The 24,720-nt window shown below is 42.4% G+C and overlaps 1 protein-coding gene across 2 annotated transcripts in view; it reads right to left on the bottom strand.

Moving 5' to 3' along the window:
- The window catches only part of Ppp2r2b (protein phosphatase 2 regulatory subunit Bbeta), a 403,524-nt gene that overhangs the window by 75,377 nt on the left and 303,427 nt on the right, over positions 1-24,720 (bottom strand). For both annotated transcript variants that reach the window (XM_027397983.2, XM_035440155.1), the window contains 3 exons: positions 17,000-17,097; positions 13,838-14,003; positions 7,207-7,319 (listed from right to left, as the gene is read on the bottom strand). In XM_027397983.2, the coding sequence (XP_027253784.1) occupies positions 7,207-7,319; positions 13,838-14,003; positions 17,000-17,097 (377 nt within the window). The remainder of the gene's footprint in view (positions 1-7,206; positions 7,320-13,837; positions 14,004-16,999; positions 17,098-24,720) is intronic.

The raw sequence follows: 24,720 nt of genomic DNA, 5'->3' as shown, positions 1-24,720 counted from the left end.
GGCTTAAACTGATTTCATATGCAACCTGTCTTCTCTCTGCACTGTGAGGACAGAGTGGTTCAAAGACTGCTTTGGCTAATACCTGGTTTGCATGGTACTTACCATGTACCCAGCATTCACAAAGTTCTCATCATTGCATAAATCAAGGATCAGGCAAAAATAGCTCGCAGAATGTGGAAGACAGGATTCTAGCTGCACACAAATCTGCACTCTTGGGTCTACTTCTTAGTACCTTTGAATTCTCAAGCCAGTGCTCACCTCTCTTTACAAATCTCTGTAATGGGCAGAATGCCTAAGTCATAGGGTTTTGATAAGGAAAGAGTAAAACACACACAAAACTGCTAGACCCTATGTTGATGAAGGCCTGGGAAAATGCAGTTATTATTCAATAGGTATCTAATCAATTCTCTTAAAAACAGATCAGGTAGTTAAATTGGTAGTTTCACTGAGAGATTGCTCTTTGGAGAGAGGTTAACCCCATGACCTCTAAGCAATAACCCTCAAAAAGTTCCCATTAGGAACAAGAGCCAGTGGATTCTCACACCCACCAGTGAGGCTGTAGCCTCTAAGTGTCTAAATGGCCATTGGAAAGATTTGCAAACATCATGGTCACATTAAAATGATAAAGGTTAGTTCTGCCTAGTCAAGGAAATGTAGCTTAGGGGTGGACAGACATGGCCACGGGCAGGAGGTAGGAGAGTGGATTGATGGCACCATCTAATCATCCATGGAAGAGCCAGCTGGTCCCTGGGAAGCCACCCAATAGAATAGCAGCCCTTTCAGAGCACCCAGGCCTCCAAACACAAACTCTTGAATTAAGAAAGCTTTGACAAGGACTTCTGAGACATGGAAATTAGTGATGAAACTCCCTGGCTACAAAGTATGGTTTTCTTAATGAGTAGAAACCACAGAGAAAAGGAATGAAAATCACCATTAGATTTTGGGTCAGACTAGGGTTTGAAGCCCAGCACTGGCATTTTAAAGCCATGAGATTGTGGGCAAACACCATGCATCTCCTGACAGTTAATCTCTACTCTGGCGTAATCCATTCTCTTGACAAATGGTGACCTACTGCCTAGAAATTGCCTGCATTGGCAATTTCTCCAACTGGCGAAGCTTCACCCCCTCTCTTTCCATAGAGTATGGTTTTCTGAGGAATGAGGTGAGGCAGGCAATGAACAAATGGTTTATTAAGTTATGCTCAGAGCTAAGAAAAAAGATCAGGCGAAGGACACGGAGAGTGACTGTCAAAGAGTGTGCAGCATTTATCACCAAGTATTCTGGGAAAATTTATTTGATAAAATGGCACCCGGGCAATAACTGACAGGAAGTCTATGGCTTCAGATGACCTGGAGAACAACACAACCTTCCTGGCAGAATTACTGCACCAATGAAATAGTGTAAGGACATAGAAACCAGTACCTAACATCCAGGAAGCAACCAACAAGCAGCACTTTTTTTTTTATCATAGTTATTTAAATACTATTTCCATTAGCTGTTAGGAGAGTCTGGATGAAACCTATTAGAAAACTTAACTCATTATATCTCCCTCATCTTTCAGAAGACAGGTTATGACAAGTCACAGTTTGAGCGTTCACACCTTCGAGAGTCTATTTATAACAGGTTTAAAAGAAAATGTCACCCTGGCCTAGGTTCCCAGGGCAATGTCAAGGAGCCATAATGAGGCCCACAAATATCTCCAGGCTTATCCCGCCAGGAGAGAGTGAGTGTCAAGGGTGATTTCTTACTACCCAGCTCCCACCCATGGCTGATTAATTCACTCAAATACCAATCGTGTTGCCTAGGAAGGGCTCTAAGGGCCCATTGCCCCTGGGCACTTGGAGCCTAGGAGAGAAGTACATGGAGGAGCTCTCTAAGTGCAGCTGCAGAAGGACTCAAGGTGTTGGTTTGACTCAAAGACTGGGTGAAAATGTGAGTGAGTGAGCGAGCGAGTGTGTGTGTGTGTGTGTCTGTATGGATGGGGGATGTTGTGAGTACCACAGATCAGGTGTAATAAAGGCACCAATCACTAAGTGGCATTTCAGTGGCTAGAAAGATAGCTCTGGTATAAAGTATTTACTGACAAGGCTAAGGATTGGAATCAGGATCTTCATCTCCCACACAAACGCCAGTTGGGCATGGTGGCCTGCCTGTAATTTCAGCTCACAGAAGGCAAAACTGTGAGGCTGTCCTGCTGGTAGCTATGTGAGAGCTCAGGGCTCAAGTGAGAGACCCTTCTTCGATGAAGGAGGTGGACAGCAACCGAGGAAGGCAGCTTGTTACCCACCCATGTGAACATGCATACACCTGTATTCATACCACACACACATACATATTCGAGAAAGGCATTTCAAATACCCATAATGAATGTGCAGAAGGCTGAGAGCCCCGGCTTTTGATTTAGGTCTTAGCTATGAAATGACAAGGAACTGAAAGAGGAGCAAGTTGCTTTCTCTTTTGGAGCTTGCATCAAATTTAAGGGTCCAGTAGCAAAGTAGATCAATGTCTCCTTTACAGACCCACAAGCTGATCATGGGAGTCCCCCCTTGGAGCTTTGTGTCCTGAGCAGTGGACTTAGCTCCTGGGGCAGCCACTACAAACAAACGAGGGATATAGCATGCTTATGACATAGCACAGCCTCAGTAAATACTAGCAACTTTCTTGCCAAATATCTGCCCAGTCCTCCTCATGTTCGGAAGATGAACTGAGGCATTAGGTTAGAAAGCATCCAGTGGGTGTCACTCAGTTATCATCACAATTATCTTGGGGACATAAGGATACTGAGCAGGGAGACATTCTTCTCCTGGGCAAGTGGGTAACAAGTGATTGAATTTGAAAGAGTATCTCCCATTAAAAAAAAAAAGTCAGATTAACATTCTTGCTTTAAAAAAAGCCGAGGCTCTCAGAAATGAAACACGATGGGTTCGTTACACAGTAAGGATTAATTAGCTGTCTGGTATTATTAAATGCTCCCACTCTCAAGACCCATGTGGAATTGGATACTGTGAAAATGAGCTAGTGGCAATCATGATGGGGGTGGGTGGGGGGGCACAATTGCTGGCGATGCAGATTGCAAGAGCAGAGTATGTTGGTAAAGAATAGTCTGATGTCACATCAGGGTGCTCTGTTTGGGGTCACTGTTCTGTATCTGTCTATGGTTTTCAGGGTTGTGGGTGGTAGTATTTTATTTTTTGTTTGTTTTGTTGTTGTTTTCATCTTTTTCCACCAGGATCAAAAAGGAAGGGAGATGGCCTTTTTTTGGAGCTTTAAAGGGGAGAGGATGGGTATGTGGATATTTACATGAAATGGATGCTATTTTAAGGCCTTAGAGTGAGGAATGAAGTGAAACATGGATAAAATAATTTTATAGCAAATATGTCTCCTACATTGTTGTAATTCTGGCTTGCATGGTTGAAAAGTAACAAGCTCAAAAAAAAACCAAAATCACAATTCTACGGGGATGGTGGATTTTAGAATCCAGTGACCACAGACCTTGGTGTTTTAACAAACCCCAGCATCAAGTGTCAAAAATGCAAATTGGGTCTCAGAATGAGAATTTTCCAACCCTCTGCTTGGCAGCTTAAAAATAAGGAGAAAAAAATAGAGTGCAGTGTCCAGTGCCACACAGCTGGTTACTAACGACTGGGGTTAGAATTGATATTTTTTAACTACTGCCACACTTCAGGGCCTCTGTCAGAGTGGCCTGGGGCTCACTTCATTAGCATCATCGTCTTGCCACAGTTGATCTCTACTCTAGTGGGGATGTAAATAGGCCTCTTCTCCTCTATCACTGGGATGGCGCCTCCAAGGGTTTAAGCGTAGATACCTGGAATCCCATAGGATGCCATTGGCAATGGGAAACCATAGTGGGCACTACAGATGGCCTCTGAAAAATTTCATGCATGTAGCAAACAAAGGCAGATGTATCAGTTAACACATTAAAAGATAATTTCAGAGGCACCAAAATGCATTGATATCACATTAAGAAATGAAAACAAAGTACTTCCTCTTGGAATAGTTTGATCAAGACTGAGGCCAAATTTAAATTTTCACTTCTCTCCCTGTATCTTCCATCTATCTATAGCTTGTGGTTACTGGTCTGTCTGTTGTATGTGTGTGTATACATATGCCTGATGTCTGTCTGTCCCTAAAAAGGGGGGGGGCTTCTTTGTCTTTATTGCAAAGCACAGAAAATGTGGCATGGGAAAGAAAAGAGGGAAACTTTATAGAAATATTTAATGGAGCTTTATAAGGAAAAAGGTTACTAGTCACAATCGACCCAGAACAGCAAACAGTACAGCAAACGGATATTATCGACCTATATCCATTTTGCTTCCAACATTTATGTGGCATATTTGCTGCTTAAGGTTGCTTCCAACCCATTGGCTGCTTTCAGCAAATAATTACCATGACACATACATACAGAGACATTACTCAGGGCCCAGGGCATGGAAAAGTATATGACCCAAGATTGGCTATGTTTTAGTTTAGATTCTAAAAGATGACTATGTGGGCAATCCAAGGCATGGTTGTTTATATTGCTCTTTTACAGGTAGGTTAAACGTAAATAGGACAAGTACATAGTAGGACAGCAGGCTAAGTACATACATGATCTTAAGTGATCTCAAGGTATATTAACTTTGTTTCAAGTTCTGGAAATGGTAAATCTTTTTGAACACAAAGTGTATTTTCAGAACAATGTATCACTACAGGCAGATTCCATGACAGAATTCAGGGGCACCTTGTCCATTTGTTTTCCACACAGGACTGCCATGTCCCGAGGGACAAAAGATAGTTTTAATTCCTATCCTATTTCCAGCAAGGTGGTTACTACTTCAATCCATAAGTAGCTTGTGGAATGAATAAAACAGAATAAAAATAAACATAAACATGCACATATAGGCCTATTTTCAATGAGGTAAGAAAAGTGGAGTTGACACTGGTGATGGTAGTCGTGATGATGATGATAATTATGGCTGGTGATGTTGAGGATGATGGAAACACTAAATAGGCTGCTGACTTGGAGTGTTCTTTTTATGCCAGATACTACATAAGTGCAGCTCTTTGTCTTACAAACACATGGTGTTTCGTTGAATCTGCACCAGAGCTTTAGTGAATAGTGACCACTGTCATCTGTGTTCTATAGACAAGTCACTGGAGACACAAGGTTTCAAGTCAAATGCCCACCACAACCAGCTGGAGAGTCAGGCTTCTAACCTACTGCATCCCACTGGGACTATTTGTCATTATGCTTCCCTGCATTCTCCCAAACATCTGCACTTTTACCACAGCAGGGTAGGTCAAAACCTCCCCAACCTGGTCTGATACAGGCATGGGGAAGTGGCATAAAAACACAGCGGGCAATGTGTGTGAGCTCAGAAGGAACACAACTAAAGACATGGTGTCCATTAGTATGGGAAGCCCCAATAGCCTAGCACTGTGGCCAGCAGAGTGTTTGAAAGCATTTGATAAAAAATAGATGAGTGAATGAATGAACCCATGAGCCGATAAAGGCACACAGTGATCATCAATGCTCACTTTTGCTTGTGTACACAGAGCAAGACCCTTTCTCTTCACCTACATGTGCTTCATGGCTGTCCCCTGACTGGCAGCTGAAGTCTGGAAGCGCAGAGTTTACAGTTCTAAAAGTCCTGTGGGTTTAGAGCTGGTCCCAACATGTTGTTACTTTACTGTTTACACTGAACAGATTAAAAATAAACCATCCAGTGTTAAACCACTTTTACCTGCATCTAGAGCAGTGGTTATCAACCTGTGGGTATCGACCTCTTTGGGGGTCAAATGACCCTTTCATGGGGGTCTCATGAGACCATTGGAAAACACAGATACTTATATTACAATTCATTAACAGTAGCAAAATTACAGTTATGAAGTAGCGATGAAATAATTTTATGGCTGGGTGTCACCACAATGTGAGGGGTCACAGCATTGGGAAGGTTGAGAACCAGGGTTATAGTCTTCTCTTAGTGGTGGCCCATGTGTAGATATCCATTGTAGTAACACCTCCTCCTAAGGCCTGACCTCCAAACGACTCTCTGTGTCTGTGCATTTGTCTTACTCTGTGTAGAGTGAGGGCCATTTGAGTGTGAGTGTTGTAATGCCCCCCTCCTCACCAGGCTATGCACATCTGGAGGGCCCCAAGGAAGCCACACAGACTGAGAGCAAAGTCTACACACATGCTGAGTGTAACAGCCACAGGGGAAGGACCTTTCACCTCTTGCCTTTCACCTTTACCAGTTCACAGACAATAGGACTTCTGGCCAGTGTTGCAGGTAGAGAATGGAAAAGAAACTTGTCTGACTCAAGTTAAAGAAGATTAAGAGAATGTTGTGTTTTGAATGCAGTTTCTCCCAAAATCTCATATGTAGAAGGCCTGGTCCTCACGTGGTAGAGAATCTAACCATCAAAAAGGTTACTGGATGAAACAGGCTTTATTCAACCATAGTTAGTCTGTTGTTGGGTTCATAATTTGGTGGAAATATTGGAAGACCCGGCCTGCTTGGATGTGTCTTTAGAGGGTATCTTGTCTTTGGCTCCATCCTATCTGTCTGTGTCTTTGCTTTGGGACCACTATGAAGTGAGTCCCCTCTCCATATGCCATTACTGCCATTACTAATTCCTCAGCACATCCCAAAAGCAATGGAGCCAGTTGGCTCTGGACAAAATCTCCGAAACTGTGGGCTAAAATAAACAATTCATCCTTTAAATAGTATCTGTCAGTTAAAATAGCACAAGAACAACATTTGACAAATATAATAGCCACATAAGGTTCTGATAAGTGGCAGAGTTCAAAGCCAGGTTTGTTAGATATGAATGCTTGGGTTCTCATGGGCAAACTTTCCAACCACCTCCCCTGTAGCCTTGTGCCCCTACAATACCAACTACAGAAGGTGTTCAAGACTTGCTAGATAATGTGAATAGACAGACTAAGAATACTGTAACGTATGGCAGTGGCCATGTGGCAAGTCCTTAGGGACAAAGGAGAAGCATGGATTTGTAGTCATTAGGGCCTGGCATCTTTCCCATTCCTCCATCTGCCACTAGACATGGTAGGCTGAGGCTTTGCCCAGTGCCTTCAACCACATATTATAGTTGTAATCAGCACATGTCCAACTTTAGGGGGGAATTCCCTTTCCTCTGGTGGCCCAGGCTGCCAAAAGGCATGGCTGGAACAGCTACAACACTCACCCGAAGGGTTGTGATGGTAGCAGGATCCCGGAGCCGGCCCTCCTCATCTTTCAGGTTGTAGCCTTCTGGCCTCTTATCACGCTCACTGACTTTCCACAGCTTCACAGTTTTATCTGTGGAGGGCAACCAGAAGTCAGGATGACAGTGCAAGGACACTTTCTCTAGGGATGGGCAATGGGGTGAGGGTGGGGGTTGTGGTGAAGGTAATGATGGCAAGGAGGGCTATCGGAGCCAGCTATTGAAAGTGATGTCCTGCATAAATCTCATGCCATCTGAAGGAAAAGCTCACAAGGCAAAACAAAAACCCAGATTGTGTTGGGACAAATGGCTTTGTCTGATGATTCACTTTTAAACATATACCTTACATTTTAATTTGACACATTCAATAAAAATGTTGACTGAAATTGAATAAGAATAGTCACATATATAGAGTTCACTATGTAGCTATTAGTACATGGACAATTAATTTCATGTTCACGATCACTCTGGGAAGTAACCATCTCTATTTTTAGCATCCACCCTCCTTAGACACTGTTCTCACCAGACTCCCCAATAGCCCTCCATAACCGTGCACTCTTGACTTCCTCAGCACTCTCACATTGCTGACCACCCTGCCCCCAAACTTCCTGTGCTGCTGTCACAGGGCTTCTTTCTTTTGCCTAGGCCACCAAGCACACTTCTGCCTCAGGGCCTTTGAACTTACTGTGCCTTCTCTGTCAGGAAAGCCCTTTGTTATCTATCATCTGTCTGTCTGTCTGTCTGTCTGTCTGTCTGTCTATCAATCATCTAATCTATCTTCTATCTTCTATCTAATCTAATCTAATCTAATCTAATCTATCTGGCACTTAGGGTTAAAGTTCTCTGACAATGAATTACCTGCCCAGGCCCCATAACTGTTCATATGACTCACTCATTTTTTATGTCCCAACCTCAGAGTAACTTATACAGAACCTATATAAAATGGTTCTATACCCGTTCTTTCTTCTCTCTTTGTCCTTGACCATGTCCTCTTTCTTCCCCTCTCTCCCTTTTCTTCTGCACAGTACACTTCCCTATCAATTGGTTGAGTTGGCTATCTGTCGGTCTGTCTATCTATCATCTGTCACTAGAAATCTCTGAAGTTTTATCTGTCTTGTTCATCACTGTACTTTCAGTATTTAGTGGTACCTGGGGCTCAGTAATATCAGTATCAATAACAAATAAATATTAGTTTGAATGGATATCTTCTCTGTAAGAGTATACTTTTTATATTGAGGGAAATAAAATGATGTAAAGATAAAGCAAAATGCTTTTATCAGGCTGGGGGCATAACTCAGTTGCCTAGCAATGTAAAGCCCTGAGTACCACTCACTCCAGTCTCTTCTCCCTCTCCCTCTCCCCTCTTCTTCCCTCCTCACCTCTCTCCTTTCTCTCTCTCCTTCCTTCTCCCCTTCTCTCTCTTGTCTCCTCTGTTCCCTTCCTTTCCTCTCTTCTTTCTCCTTCCCTCTCCTCTCCTCTCTCTCTTTTTCTTCTTGCTGCTTCCTGATAATTTCCAGTGATAAACTATAGTTTATATTGTCCTATCATCTTGCGTCCCTTGATGACACCTGTCCTTTGCTATAGCATTGAAACAAAAAATGAGAACTCCAATGCCTCCAGGTGCTGACAGCTCAAGGTAATGATGGAAGGGATTTGGGACTCTGGGGAACGGATGAGGCATGCCCCACCCAGGCTTTCAATTCTATATTTTTAGAAAACATGTTTTGGCTAAGCCAGTCTTGTCTGTGTGCCATATGGCCTCTAACACTTTCCTTATCAGATCACACATTTGCAGTCTGTACTTGTCTTTACCTTTCCTTCTGAAATGCAGGGGTACACTTGATTTCTCTGTATTTGTCTCTATTGGAAAGGATTTCATATGAGATATTGTAAGGCCCAGTTCCCACTACTGCCTTAGATAGCTGTTAGATCTCAAACCCAGGACAAAGAGCTAAGATGTCTATTGACACATGAAAGGAGACTCTGGCTGTCAGGCTCTCCCAGCATCCTTTAGTCTTTACCTGGCTAGCACACCCTGTTTCTACCCTGAACTGTCCAAACCTGGGGCTGGGCTGACCCTTATCCAGGATTCTCTGGCCCCTACTTAACTCAGCCATTTTTGCTGTGCCAGTCTCTTGACTGGGTTGCCATTTCTTGGTCAGTGGTTACTCTCTTGCTCTTCCTCTCTGTCCTTCTTCACATGGCCTGGCTCAGTCTGGCCATCTTCATTCTAGATTCTACTAGATGTCTCTGCCTCCGTCTTTGGCTGTTTTTCTCCTGCATATCTACAATAAATCTTCTCTTCCATACATAGGAAGAGCTATTCCCCCCTCCTCTCACTGAACAGCCACATGGCCAAGGACTATGGTCCTTGTGAGAAGGCACATAGAAAACAGTCCTGGAGAATGATCATGAGGAAACAAGGAAGTGCAGAATGGCCACTTAAATCTCAGTCTCAGTATACATACACCCACATATTTAAATATTACACAGTTGTCACCCTATACACATTTTATTCATTAAACTGGCAGAAATGGCATCTTTCTTATGGGGACTTTAGGATGAAATGAATCAACATGTTTAACTGTGTTGGGCTTCTCAAAATGGTGTCTAAATAGCAGCTGTCATTAGAATTAGCATGCCGAGCCACAACTCTGCAGTAATAAGAGGTTACGCTCTCGCCTTGAGCGTCATTCCACAAGGATGTCTACACATCTATCTACACATCTTAAACTGCTTTTAATGGGACTCTTTGATTTTCTGTCCTGTCTCATTCCTCCACTAATCACCAGGCTCCACACTATCACTTCCCAACTGCTTCACCTTGGGCGGACCATTCTTGCCAGCAAAGGCATGTGACCTCACAGTAGATCACGACTTCATGTCTTGACCTGAGAGGTCTCAAAAGTACTGTGTTGTGGGTTGTCTGCAGCAATGGTGATATTTTAGTAAAAATCATCTTCATACCCCTAGGTATTACTTGGGTTTCCAAGCCTATACTCTCATGTGTGGCAAGGCTGTCCCTTTTGGGACCCATGCATTCTCATCTATGCGCTAACCCTGACTTGTGCTGGGAGGAGAGCCTTTCCCAGCTGTGGGCTTAATTTAGAAATTGCCAGCTCTGTGCTCACATCCCTCTTATCCCAAGCTCTCTTGAGATCCTGTTCATGTGAAGTTGCTTTTTTAGAGTGAGAAAGTTAAACATGGACCATATTTATAAAGTCAGTTGATTTGCTTTTCATCAGCTGTGGCTGAGAACAACCCATGAGCCAGTGAATTTCACCACGAAATATATCTGTTTCTTGGCTTTGAAATGTGTCCAAGTCTAGTTATTTGCAAGGCATTTTATCTTGGTATTTCATATTACAAATGATAAAGTTCCATAGAGAAAATAGAAGTCATAGGTAAAACATGAGGATAAAAGTTGCCTATATGACATCCAGCTAGGGATAATCCATGATCAGCATTTTGTATATATTCTTTTGGATTTTGGTATATGGTCTCCCTATGTAGCTCTGGCTGTCCTGGAACAGAGACCACATTCATCTGCCTGCCTAGTGCTGGAATTAAAGGTGTGCTCCACCATGACCATCTCTTGTGTAAACTCCTATATTTTCTGTATGCAGTATTTTGGGGCTAGGAACTACAATGATGTTATGTATACTAAGTTACATATTTAATCATTTTCCTTTTGTTATATAATAGGTTCATGGCATTGTAATTGGAAAGTGAGAATGAGCAGAAAGGTTAGAAAAGAAAAACTTGGACAAAGATTACTATGTACATAGTCTTCCACTATGTCCTTGCTTAACAAGCACTTTCTAACAAGCACTATGCTATATAGGTGATGTTTGCATTTTGCTTGCTGTATATTGATACCAACAGCTATCCACATACTATATTTATAGAATCTATTACATGTGATATATTACACTACAGGATATGTAATTTGTAGTTAGAATTTGTAAACTAAAAGCCTAATAGTGGGAGACTGATAATTAAGTCACAGAAGAACCAAATCACACGAGGGAATAATATGCAGTCATTAAAACACAGAAGAATCAAACCATACAAGCAACCAACATGCAGTCATTAAAAACCATATGGTATTTTAATAAAATATCAGTTAGGAAAATATTCTTGTTGCTATATTATTAAATTTAAAAATCTGGCTTAAAAACACCCTGTAGAATAGATCCTATTTCTGTAAGTAGTACATCATTTACATCTTTTTCTCTAAAAGACACTAACAGTAGCTCTCTCTGTACCTGAACACACATTGCCTTTGCTTTGTGTCTGGGTCCTTTTTTAATTTTCACAATGAACACCACAGTACTGTGCTTTTCTCACCATAAGCAGCCAGGCAGGAGAAGTAACCCAAGCAGAGTAATGTGTCTTTGTGTGGCAAAAACATCAAGGTCTATTTCTCAATGGAATACTAGCTTTATTTTTCTTTAGAAGTTATGAAGTTAAAAACATATTCTAGCAGAATTAGTTACTATACTCAACTAATGAGATTAGTACCTTTTCCTTCCAAAAAGATAATTGATGGAGAATTCAATCCAGTTCTCCAAGGTTGTGTTGCCTGGGGGGTCATACTTGCCTTTATTATCACAGAATTTTCATTTGACTTAGAATCTTGAAGCTGTGTGTGTGTGTGTGTGTGTGTGTGTGTGTGTGTGTGTGTGTGTGTGTGTGTGTGTGTGTGTGTTGGGGGAACTCCAAGGAACATGCAGCTGTTAATATGAGAAATGGCTTTTTCTTTCTTCTGCCTTGTTCTCTGAGTAGTTTATCATCACTTGTGGCAGCTTTAAACACAACCTTATCATTTATCTTCATTTTCTCTTTTATATAGTAATTCCCAATGTCTTCCATTAATTTTTGAATGTTAACCTATTTGGCTTAAGGGGGAGATTTTCAACCTTAATATTAGTACAGAAAAGAAAACCTCATAAGAACATGGGGATTTTACTTAGAAGAGTCATTTTTGAGATGCAGTTGGCATGTGAAATAGCATCCCAAATGGGAAGATAATATCCTTGTTAATCAAAAAACTATTTAAAAACTCAATTAACAGAACATTATGCTATATAATTAATCTTCATTGAATTTCACTTTCTTTCCCATCCCCCTTACAAAGTAGTTAATAAGCCTTTGGATTTTATTGCAATAATCAATAGGCTAAATTTCATAATATAATGTAATCTAGCTATGGAAAGACAATTGGACACTTTTCTGCTACTGAAGTAATTACATCAAAAACCACCATAAGTCTCTTTCATAGTAGAGTGTGACAACAAAGTCTGTGAGTGAGACTTGAACAGAAAAAAAAATCACAAGAGAATAAATGGAAATAAGATGAGGTGATGTGATATCCAAGAGATCGGGGTTGCAAAGAGTAAACAGGACAATAAATACAGTTACAAGAAGGAATGAAATTAACTGCAATCTTTTAAAAAAAAATCAGACAAGTAGAGAGCTGATTATCTTGAGGCATGCTTGGATAACTCCCAAACAGCTAATCTAGAATTGTCACATTTTAGATCGGTCCACTGGCTCTACATTTGAGGGACTAAGGGATCAACTACATTACATTTTGTCTCTTTTTTTTTTCCTATGAGATTTACCTATGACTCACTGTACATACTTTGAAAATTAAAACAACAAAAGGAACCAATTTACAAGTGGCTCACAATGCTCAGTCAAGGCTTAGTAATGGGAAGCCTTTTGCTGTATCTTCCTCTTCTTTAAAAAGAATATATGCTTGGTTGTGTTATAGACACTGCCTGCATTTTTCTGTTCTCGATGTGAGAATCTTAAGTGATATTTGAGCATATATTCATCACAGACTCACACACATAATGAAATGCATCATTCTTCAACCTCTTTGCTTGGGCAATGGTCTTTAATTTTCTCTTTGAATTGTCTTGTTATCGTTTCCCATTAGCATTCTTTAGTAGTGACTGAATTCCAAACTGCGCCCCCCCCCACACACAAGAATGTAGGCAACTTCACTCATGGAGTGAATATGTGACCAGCCTTTATTCACCTGCCAGTATGCTCTCTTCTCTATATCAATTCTCCCTAAACATATAGGTTATGGAGAGTTTGAAGGCAGATAAGTATCTTGTGCAGTTTTGGGGACCATCTCGAGCTCCTCTGGTCTTGTGCTCCCAGCTCAGAACTTGATTTTCTCAGATACACAGACATCTGTTTTGCAGACCCCAAAATATATTCAGGGATTAATAACTATTTTTCAAAATGCCGACAGCGTGTCAAGTTTCCTGAAATGCATTCCCAGAATAACATGGATGAATCTTAAGACAGGAAGTCACACTCCCCAAACACCTGCAAGCAATCTACATTAGGAAACTGCAGATAACAGGTTCCACAAAAACTGGGTCATAAATTCGCTGTTTATAAAAAGAATAGCTACTATTTACTGAGTCCAGCTCTGTATGCACTCTGAATTTTGCTAGGCATCTTACAAACAGGGTTTCTAAGTTTTTCACAAGCCCACAAGGGATGGAGGAACATTGAGGCTAAGGGAGACTTAGAGGTCTAGTCTCTGAAAATATCAAACAGGAAAAAGAAAAAAAGAACCTGCACATACCGTTGGTAGACAGAAGAAAGTAGGCTGCATTCTGCTGAGGGAGCCATCTTATCTTATTGATTTTTTCTTCTATCTCTAAGCTCTTCAGGTAATCGAACTCGGGTTCATGGCTCTGGAATGTGCTGTAAACATTGTATTCACCCCTACGATGAACCTGGTTTTTACTCTGTAGGGTGGTAAAACACACACAGAAAATGAAACCATTTAAAGCAAGTGCCAACTCTGTTTTCCCTTTAAGTGAAGCCAGTAGGGGTGGGCTGGCAGGCTACATCACAGTGTGGGGAGGCCAAGATCATTGCAGCCATAGATTCAGCTTAGTTTACTGGTCCCCAAAGCATGCACTCTGTTGGTTAGAAACACACACACACACACACACACACACACACACACACACACACACACACACACACACGTAAATTATATATTTAAATTATATTAACACAAAGTGTAAATAATATATATATTATATATATATATATATATATAATATATATGTATATATGGTGTGGTGGCATACATCTTTAATCCCAGCACTCAGGAGGCAGAGGCAGGTGGATCTCTATGAGTTCAAGGCAGCCTGGCCTACAAGGAGAGTTCCAGGCAGCCAGGGCTATACAGAGAAACCCTGTCAAAAAAAGAAGGAGGAGGAGGAGAAGAAAGAGAAAATGAAAAGAAACAAGTTAAAATAGGGCAAGACTTTGAAGCCAATACAAATAGAAGGTCTAATATTCAAATCTTTGTGTAGTTCAGGAAATGCTGAATGGTCCATTCCAGGGTGATGCTCACACATGATTATATCAATTCCTATGAAAGGTGCAAAAGCTGTAGCAAATGCAACTTTCAATCCTCATGGACTCTGAGATGTAGGAGAAGCTGGGAGATAGACCCTGGAGGCTCAGAGACATAAGTGACTCTTCCAAGGTCATATAGCACTTATGAGCAGACTTGGACATCAGTTCCTCCCACCTCCACTTTTATCCAGTATAGTGATGAAAGGGCCATCTGCACATGAGTGCCATCTGTATCACAAGGAGAATGATGGGCTTTACCTATGTCTTTCCCATGGCACTAATTATGCAAAGTGCAAACAGCAGGAACTAAATAAATGATGAGACACTGGAGCACAAAGCCAAGGGCCTGAAGTTATGGAAAAAGGTGAAGAGGAAGAAAAAGCTTCTTGCAGAGACAAAGATAAAAAGAGAGAAGAGGGAAGATTGTATTTGCAGGTATTTCAGAACCATGTTACCCAAAGTCGTGAGAATTGGCTTTGAAATTTTGTTCAAAAATTAAAATTTGGGTTTCACTAAACATATTTTAAATCAAAGTTTGACTTTTTAAAGAAAAGGCTCAATTAAAACTCTAGGGTCTCAGATGGACACAGGACACTGGAAGGCATGTTGCAGTTTGTCCACAAGTGGCTACATCTGCTGAGACTGGAGTGGGTAGACACTGAGGACTGAGGTCCTTCAGAGCAGTTTTTCTGGGAGTGAGAATACTATTAAAGAGTCACTGGCCCCAAATGATATCACATGACTTTTGTGAGGCAAGCCATGTAGGCATCTGAGCCCCAAATTTTGGAGAAGCTAACACTGAACTACTTGATCCTCATCCTCACTGATGTTTCTGTCCCAGTGAAGCCACCTCTACTGCTTTGGAAGGTGTGCCCCCATCATTCTCCTACTGAGTCAGGCTTCCCAAACCTCCCAGTAAATGAAAATAGGTGAAACCTATATATAGCTAGCAGAAAATGTGGGGTGGAATATTACTGGCAACATGCAGCCTTGGGTAATTTATGCTAAATAGCTCCTCCAGTTCCCCTTAATCATAGCTGTGAACCTAATTGGATTTTTTTTTTTAAAATTGGAGACTTGAAAATCAGTTTTCAAAGGACTTCAGATGCCGACATCTTTGACACTCTCCTGCTTACTCACAGAGGACCGGTCCACCTTAACAAAAAATGTCTAAGAGGGCTGATTTGCTACCATCCAAATCAGACTGTCAAGTGTGTATACCATGTGCCAGACCAATTAGCACCAGGCAGCCCTGGAAAAAGCAGGAAAAATTCCAGGTCACAAAGAGCGATTTAGTTCTTACTTGCCAACTACATTTTCATATTTCAGGGGCCAATGCAATAGGCTGGGTGCCTGATTTAATGCCGAGCTCTTGAATTTACACAGAACCCCGAGGGATTATGAAACCCTTATAGAAATTAATTGCAAATAATGTGCAATTACCAAATATATCACCCCTAAATGAGGTTTTCCTCTTTTGAGGGGGAGGTATAATGCAAATGGCTTGGAGGCACAAAGCGGGCATTAAATTGCTTGGGAAGTCTCTTGTGGAGACTTCCTCTTAACACTGGGCCTCCCCCACACCTCCCCAGTGCCCAGTGGATCTCAGAGGAAGACAGTGGCAGATGGGCGAGTAGCTAGAATACAGACTACCCTGCTGGAGGGGCTACAGTGTGCCAGGAGAGGCCAAGGAAACCAAATCGGGCCATGATTCCATTCCGAGAAAACAGAAACAGGCCTGGGAGGGGAAGTATCCTCAATTTATGTGGAAAAGAGATGGTTTCTAGTGGAAACCAAGCCCCAGGAAGAAACCAGCCATAGACATGGGCATGATATAACACACCCAGCTCCCAGGACACACACTAACATGTGTCTGCGGGGCCAAGAAGCCCTTTTGGAGGATTTCACCCCTTTGGCAGGTTGAATATCAATTTCTTCTCTATTGACCCAACATGCCCTCTTTACTACCGTTGTCAAATGAAGCTATTTTCCTCTCCTATATGAATTCTGCAGTACCTGAAATGAAGGAAGCCTGAATTTCAACACCAGGATAGATCCCAAGACAACAGCTGGAGTTTGCTCCTCCACAGGCACCTGTGGAATTTTGCAGGTCAGATGAGAACAGCTGCTGTTTCCCAGTGTTCACCATACAGAAGGATTAGGCTCTGCCAGGGGAGAACCCTCTTTGAGGTGCTTTTGTGGGCTTGAACTTAGAACTGCTATGGATGCTAATGACTTTTTGGCAGTTTTATGTGGTGAGCAAAGTGGCAGGCAAGGTTAAGGGCGACAGACACGTGGGGATTAAGGCACAGTGGGAGGCCTCCTCTCAAAAAGGGAAGAAAATGAGAATTTCCAATTGGCTGACACTTACCTCCTGTTCTCGCTGAAATATTACAACCCGACCCCCCTTGTCCCCTGTCGCTAGTAACTCTCCCGTGTGGTTGAATTCTACCGTAGAGATAATGTCAGCTGAAAAGAAAAAAGACAAAAGCAATTTAAGTAAGCGCACACTTACTTTGAAAGGGTAGATAATAGACACACTTTTCTGTGCATTTAAGGGCTTAGGGCTCCGGCTGTGCGGTGGAATTTACAGGGTTTTATGTTCTGCATTTTAAGTACCACTTGAAGCAGCAGTTGGGAAATTTCCTAGGTGCCCCCACTGCACTGTGGGCTGCTCCTGGATTACCTGAGGGGAACAGAGGGGCAAGGCAAGTGTATTCATACCCTTTGTTTTGTGGAAGAGAAAGTGATTTTTTTCCCTGATGGAAATGGTGGTTTTCTTTGCTAATTTTCATTGTCCACAGGCCCCCTAGTCCAGGCAAGACAGTCCCACAAAACAGGTGTTAGCGTGGCGGTCAGGGTTAGGCCTGAGCACTGACGGAAGCGGGCTGAGGATGTTGGTACTGATGCCAATTCCAGGAGAGAGCATAGAGGTCATTGGGACACCCCACTACTGCTGCAGTGTCACCATGGTCCTCCCCTCTTGCATAATCCCAGAGCATCCTCTGCAGGGCACATCCTTTTCCAGTACAGGGTACTAGAAAGGCAGTGTCACAAAGTCAGAGAAAGGTGCAGGCACCAGGAACTCAGAGCATCTATAGCTGCAGAAAGAATCCCAGCTTATATTCTGGTTACCCTGGTGGCCCAAGGACAGGTGAATTACCCACGACTGGATTTATTAGGGCTAGTTTTAGGGAAAAAAATGTCTGGGGTTAATTCTCCCATAGTCATTCTTCCACACAGCTTCCACAATTGGAGAGAGCAGATGAGCTTACAGATAAGGAAGTAAGAGCATAAAAGAGAGGAAAGGAAGAAGAACAAAAGAGGCAAAGAATTGTGATTGTGGCCTCTGATGGAGGACTGGCTGAAGCCTGAGCCTATGGCAGCAAAGGCAAGGGTAAGGTGGAAAGCCTCAGCAACAGTCCCAAGGAGCTCAAGTCTCACATGTTGCACTTGAATCATCACTTTACAAAGATCTCGGTATGCCAGCTTTAGTCAGAAAAGTGGCATACAATTTTTCACCTGATATACAGTCTTTTCTCACTCTTTGTGCAGAAGTAGAGAGAGTAAGTCATCAGCCTTCATTGCTTGCAGGTGAGGCACACTTAACCACAGTCCAAGTTTTATTTCAGCCTTATCAGGAGTCAGTTCAAACTCAACAGAGCAAGGAACACAGAAAGTAGTCCCTTTTGGGGAACAGGTGTAACAGGGCACACGCTGTCTGAGGTCCCCAGTCTTTGAGGAATATTATCATCCAGACATCTAGATCCTAATGGAAACATCTTAAATTCTATGATGCTATATTTTCTTTTCAACATATGACAATAAAAACAATTTTTTTCTGTTATGAGACAGGTTCTTTCTGGGTAGTTCAGGTTTTGACATGGTATCAGATATATCATAGGCTAGTCTGCAACTTGACATCTCCCTACTTCCTTTCCCTGAGATATAGCACTACAGATCTGTACCACCAAGCTCAGGGCTAATGAAGGAAATCTTATCTGTAGGCTGAGGGGAAAGCTGGGTGGGCAAAGTGCTCATTGTGCAAGCCTGAAGACCTGAACTTGTGTTCCCAGAACTCACACAAAAGCAGAGTGTGGCAGTGCCCATCTCCAATCCTGGTGCTAGGTGGAGACAGGGAGATTCTGGAACCTTACTAGTCAGCTAGTCTAGCCAATTGGTGAGAACCAGGATCAGTGAGAGACAAGGTTTCAAAAAATAAGGACAGAGAGGGGTTCTGTAGGAGTGGGAGAGGATAAGAGAGTGCAGTGAGAGGGTAAGTATGAAATACATTATACACATGTATGAAATTGTCAAATAATAATTTTAATATATATTAAAATATATATATAGAGAGGAAGACATCGAATGACAACCTCTGATGCATGGGGCTCTTTATCCATATACTCATACAAACACCATGCTCACACAGGCGTATCTTCTCCACACACAAATCTTGTCTAAGGGTCGCATTTGGTTTGTGGGTCAAGTGTCTATGATTTCTGGCTTATAACCATCTTCACTTAGATAAGTCAATCTCATTACTTATTGATCTAAACTGGAAATCAATTCCATTTTCTCAGGAAATGAAGCGCAGAATAAGCTAAGCCCTTGATATAAGCTTGGAAGGCCAATTCCTATAATTGGCACCCATGAGCTAAGGCACAGCAGATCCCAGGGTGGCTGGAGAACTTGCCACTTTGTATGAAGTATGTAGTCACTTGTCTTCCTTATAACTAGTGTATCGTAACAACTTAACTCTTTGCTTGGAGGACAGGAGTCAACTGTTAACTGTCTGCTGTTGTCTTAGAATGCTCTCTCTGAGACTTACTGAGTGTTAGTGTGTGCTGCTGACATCTCCACTGCTTCTGGCCTTCAGTGAGGACAGAACTCTAGCCTTCAGTGAGGACAAGAAACTCCTCCAGCTTGAGCCCTGGCTCACTGTCAACAAAAGGCCATGCTCAGCAAGGCAAAAGCTACTTGTAAATGCACCATTCTACCCAGACTCTGAAATGTCTGCCTTTAAAATCTAAATAGCTGAAAATTGGGCAGGGTTCAGGTTCAATTCACATGACGCTAGCTAGCACCACTAGAACCCATTATGAAATATAAGGTATTGCCCTAGACCATAAAATGTGTCTCACTTGTTTCACAATGGCCCCCATTGTTCAGGGCTCTATTGTCCTTGAGAACCTTGCAAGAGAAAAGGGTGACTTGAATGGCAGGAGCTTGCAATTCCTCTTGCAAAGACTTCAGATTTGCAAGTTGGTCAGTATAGGAGGTTGCTGCAGTTCAGTTGATATCTGTTTTGAACTTTCCTGTTTCCTGACTCATTTATCACTGCTAAGCAGCTAGGTATAAGCTGGAAGACTTCACTGTCCCATCCATCTCTACTTATCTCCATCTATGACTGCTTAATAATTGATAGAAAACGCATGAATCACCTTCACATTCCAATTTCAAAATACCAGGACTACAGATGCCCATTCTCTTGTGTTTGAAACATGCTGCTCCAAACGGGGGGACTCTGGGAGCCTAGAAAGAAGGGGACCCAGGCACAACCACAAGCTAGCAAACTTAGTGACGGCAGCCTCATCTCAAATCATGATTGACAGAAATCAATCCTTCCCAGGCCATATGACTTTCACCATAGATAAATTTACAAGATGACTCAATATTGCATTAAATTTCATTTCAATCTAATTGCACTGCTGAGTAAGAAACTAAAACCTCAAGCATTTTTCCTCCACTTTCTATATGGTTGGTGATATGGTGCACAATGACTGAGAAACAAAAGCCCCAAACAGTGACTGGGGTCAAATGTGGTTAAAGGGTTTCTAAAGGAAACCTTGTGTGGTCTGAGATTGGCTGTGCTCCCCATCTATTCGTGCTGATTTAATTTTCACAACACAGTGCCCTGCTAACCCTGTTTCTAGCTCAGTTGGCGCCGTGAAGACTGACGTTTTTTCTTTTAAAAATCAATCTGGGCACCTTACACAAGTTTCACACTAGTTATTTACTACACCAAGTCTCCATTTACCTCCACAATGAATATTGACTGGGCAGATGTATTCACAAGATGGGAGGCTTAGGGGGACAGAGGGAGTCCTGAGATTATGACCTAGTCTTCCACAGTGTCACACCAGGCTGGAGTCAGGGCAGAGCACCTGGTCAAAAGAGATGCCTGTGTGATTGGGTGACATAGGGACTGGGGTGGCATTTTGATCAAAGGGCAATGCAGCTTAGACTCAGAGAGTCCCAGAGTCCACGGGTGGAGCCACTGTACTGGCCAGGTGACTGGTACTGCCTCTGAACATCAGTCATGGTGATGGAAATGAATGGGTAATACAGTCAAGCCTTATCTTTCATCGCAAACATGTTCCAAGGATAGAGAGCCATCTGCCCAACTGTATCAGCCATCGGGCCCTGCCCAGTCAGGCCTGGGCTTTTGTTCTGATGATCAAGTCTGCTCTAAGTTGTTTTTGTATCTTCACTTCAGATAAGGATGTTGGTAAGGTTGGAAAATGTACCTCACAGCATATCACATTGGTGAAATGGTGGCAGTTGCTAGGTTTCTCTAGAAAAAAAAAAGTAGGAGCATCACTATAGGTGAGGTGTTTTGAGTCATTGGTTGTGGGGGCATCAGGAGAATGGACATGCATACCTTTCCTAGCCTTCTTAGGGATCTCTAGTTACACTGGCTTTGTGGGTCATTAAGCAAATGGGGAGTTCTAGGACTTTGCATGGGAATTAATTACTCCTGTCTCTATGAGATTTCGGTCTTCTTTCCCAGCCTTGGTTCTCACTCTTAAGTCAGCACCCATGTTTTCAAGTCAGCATTTCTTGGGTAAGCTTTGGTAATTGAAATAGTGCATTATTGTCCAACAAGAGGCAAGATATATGCTACATTCTTGCTGTTTCCCCTCTCCCTCTACACTTCCTCTCTAACACAGATTTGATTTCTGTGACTTGAACAGTGTCTGGGGAAATGGAATCCTTTCTCCTTAGTTGGAGTATCACAAATTGTGTCCACACCGGTTTAAACTTCAACCTGAGGCTAGCCTTCCTTTCACAGCGAACTACAAGTAGAAATGTCCATTAGTTTCATTCCTAAGGATCATATCACACTTGTGTCCTTAGTTAACAGTGTGTACAGCATTGCAATTGACAGCATTAGCTGACATAGTATGCAATGTAGAGATGCTTTCTGGGTTGCTGTTACTCAGTGCTTCTCCTTTGTCTACTTTCCACAGTTCAACCAAAGAGGCTGAAAAGACTGGATATTGCTTATTCTTGTTTGTAGCTAGGTGACCAAGACCTGACCACTGAGATTAAGAGAAGTGTTCACAGGGTAGACTGAAGATTGTGAGGGAAGTTTATTTTTCTAAATTCATTTTTAATATTTTTAATCATGTGTGTATGTGCATGTAAGTTCAGCTCCCTACAGAAGCCAGAGGCATCCAATGCCCTTGGAGGTACAATTACATGTGATTGGGAGTTGTCCAACATGGGTGCTGGGAGCTAAACTTTGGTCTTCTTCATGAACAGCCCACACTCTTAACTGCTAAGCCATCTCTCTAGCGCTCTCCAGCTTTATTCTTGTGTTTTCTGTATATGTTCTTGTGATATTTGTATTATGTCTTCTGTGATTATATGTGTTCATGATGTGTGGGTGCCATCTATTATGTGATATGGGGTAACAGAGGAGGACTTTTAAGAGGCTAAGAGATTGCATCGACAGCTGGAGAAACAGGATAGTATTTTTAATGACAACTGAGCAGCTAAGACCTTCCTCAAGACAGCTATGTTTGAGCTAGTGGAACACTTGACACTATGGCTTAAGTCACTATTAGAATGACTTCCCTGTCATTTGAATTGAAAAGTATTCTTGTTTGTTTCTTTTTGTGGAGCTGAAGATTACACCTTGGGCTGTACCATACCTTAGCTCTAAAAGCACACCATTAAGCCTGCTGCTCTGTACGTGTCTTCTTCATAGTTCTTTGTACAGGACTAGATGACTAATACAGATTGAATTGGGAAAACATGGCTCCCTGCCCCCAAACCTCCTTCCTCTGGCTCTCATGTGCATACATGCATTTTACTCTCCTATACAACCAGCTTCCTTTCCACTTGGTTAATTAGCAATGCTGTGTGATTTGTTTCCTCTTTTCCCTGCTGTGGAGATGGTGTAATATTTTTCAGCCATGCAAATTATGAAAGCAGGGTAGGGTGAGAGAATACCCACTCCAATTTACACATGGTGTCCATTATAAAATGATGCCTTCACAGAGACCGAACCACGCCCTCCTCAGGAGTTTTGCTCTCCCTGCTCATATGCAGCGAGGCTCTCCACGCTTGCTGAGCTGTGGAAAGGCAGATGGTAGGAGGCAGGTGAGTCATGAGCTCCATGCTGTTCCCATTAAAAGGCACACAGCTTCGCCAGAATGGCCGAGTCTCCAGCATGAACTGTAGTGAGGCAACACAGGCACTTGTGGGCTGATGGAAGAGGGGCCTTCCCTACAGATGGAATGATACTTTCCCATGAGGTAGAGGCATCTTCACAATGACAAGTCTCTAAGTGCAGAAAAACACATTGGGAAAGTGATAGCTGTCCAGACTTGCCTGGGAGCCTGTGCAGGGAACAGCGGAATTTGCTGTCAAGGTGTCTTCCATCTGTCACCCATTCTTCCAAAACACAGAGAAATAATTAACTACTCAGGTGATGCAAACTCTGCCAATCTTTCAGATGTATTATCTGAACAATGCAGGGCATCTGTACCTGACCCTGTTGTTGGAGCTTCAGCTCCAGAAGGACAAAGGGTGGTGGGTAGGTCCTAGCCAGGCACTGTGCCACCCAAACACACTTTTTATGGCATTTGCTTGGCACAGCTTTAGTCAGAAATTGTGCTGGGCCAGATGCTCTGAAGTCAGGAAGGCAAGATGTCTGTTCCACAGAAGCTAAAACTCCCCCATTTGAGAGTTGGCTCAAATATCACTTTCCCAGGAAAGCATTGTGTGACTTCTCCCAAGGCCAGGCCAGTTCCCTTTAATTTGCAGCCTCATTGCTCCCCTTACTTCCCCTTCATAAGTTATCATCTCTTGTCATTAGCACTTATTACAGTGGTATTAGGATCATTTGAGTGCCTCTCTTACACACTAAATTATAAACTCCACAAGGAACCCTTAGCGCCTAGCTGAAGGTTTCAGCATAGGACAGAAGCCTCTCAATGTTTTGTCTTTTGGTGGATTGCCGAGGGAGAGAGTCAATACCAAAGTAGACCATCACACAGAGAACAAAAAAGTTCTAAGCATAGTAACAAAGAAATATTGGGTGGATGCACAAAGAATTTTATTAAGGTATGTGGGGCCAAGGGCACTCTTATTTAGAACAATGAGTGATGATTGTAGAACCACAAAGATAGATCAGTGAAGAACAGGCTCCCTCCATCCACAAGTAGGTAAAACACACAGTTAAGGAAGAAAAGTGACCAAGGAAGAGTGTTCTTTGAGAGAAGACACAGAGATGATGAGAAGACAGGTAGTGTACACTGAGCCTATGGCTGTGATATGAAAGGATTGTTTAATGAGTTATTTATGTGTTATGGTGCTATGGGTATAGGGACATAATAATCCCACCCCACCCCCAATGCAAGTTCCTTGAACTTGGGTATATTTAGTTTAGAGTACTGAAAAGTCATGTTAGATTGAGACACAGGAAAAAATATTGTTGGAGAGAGGCTGTGGAGACAGCTTATTTGATAAATTGTTTGCCACACAAACATGAAGTCCTTAGTTTGAATCCCCAGCACGCATGTAAAATCTCCTGCAACCTCAGTGCTAGGGTGGGGGTTAGGAACAGAGGCAGGTGGATCTCCAGAGCTTGCTGTCCAGCCATTCTAGGCAATAGGTGAGCTCCAGGTTTAGTGAGAGACCTTGTCTCAAAAAATAAGGTGAAGAATGATGGAGGGAGATAGCTAATGCTGACCTCCAGGCTCCACTCCACCTCTCTCTCCTCTCTCTCTCTCTCTCTCTCTCTCTCTCTCTCTCTCTCTCCTCATATACACAACCTATAGGGGGACAGGTTGTTCAAAG

Source organism: Cricetulus griseus, chromosome 2 (genome assembly GCF_003668045.3).
Source record: "Cricetulus griseus strain 17A/GY chromosome 2, alternate assembly CriGri-PICRH-1.0, whole genome shotgun sequence".
Taxonomy (NCBI): domain Eukaryota; kingdom Metazoa; phylum Chordata; class Mammalia; order Rodentia; family Cricetidae; genus Cricetulus; species Cricetulus griseus.
This window is presented reverse-complemented; position numbering and strand designations above follow the sequence as displayed.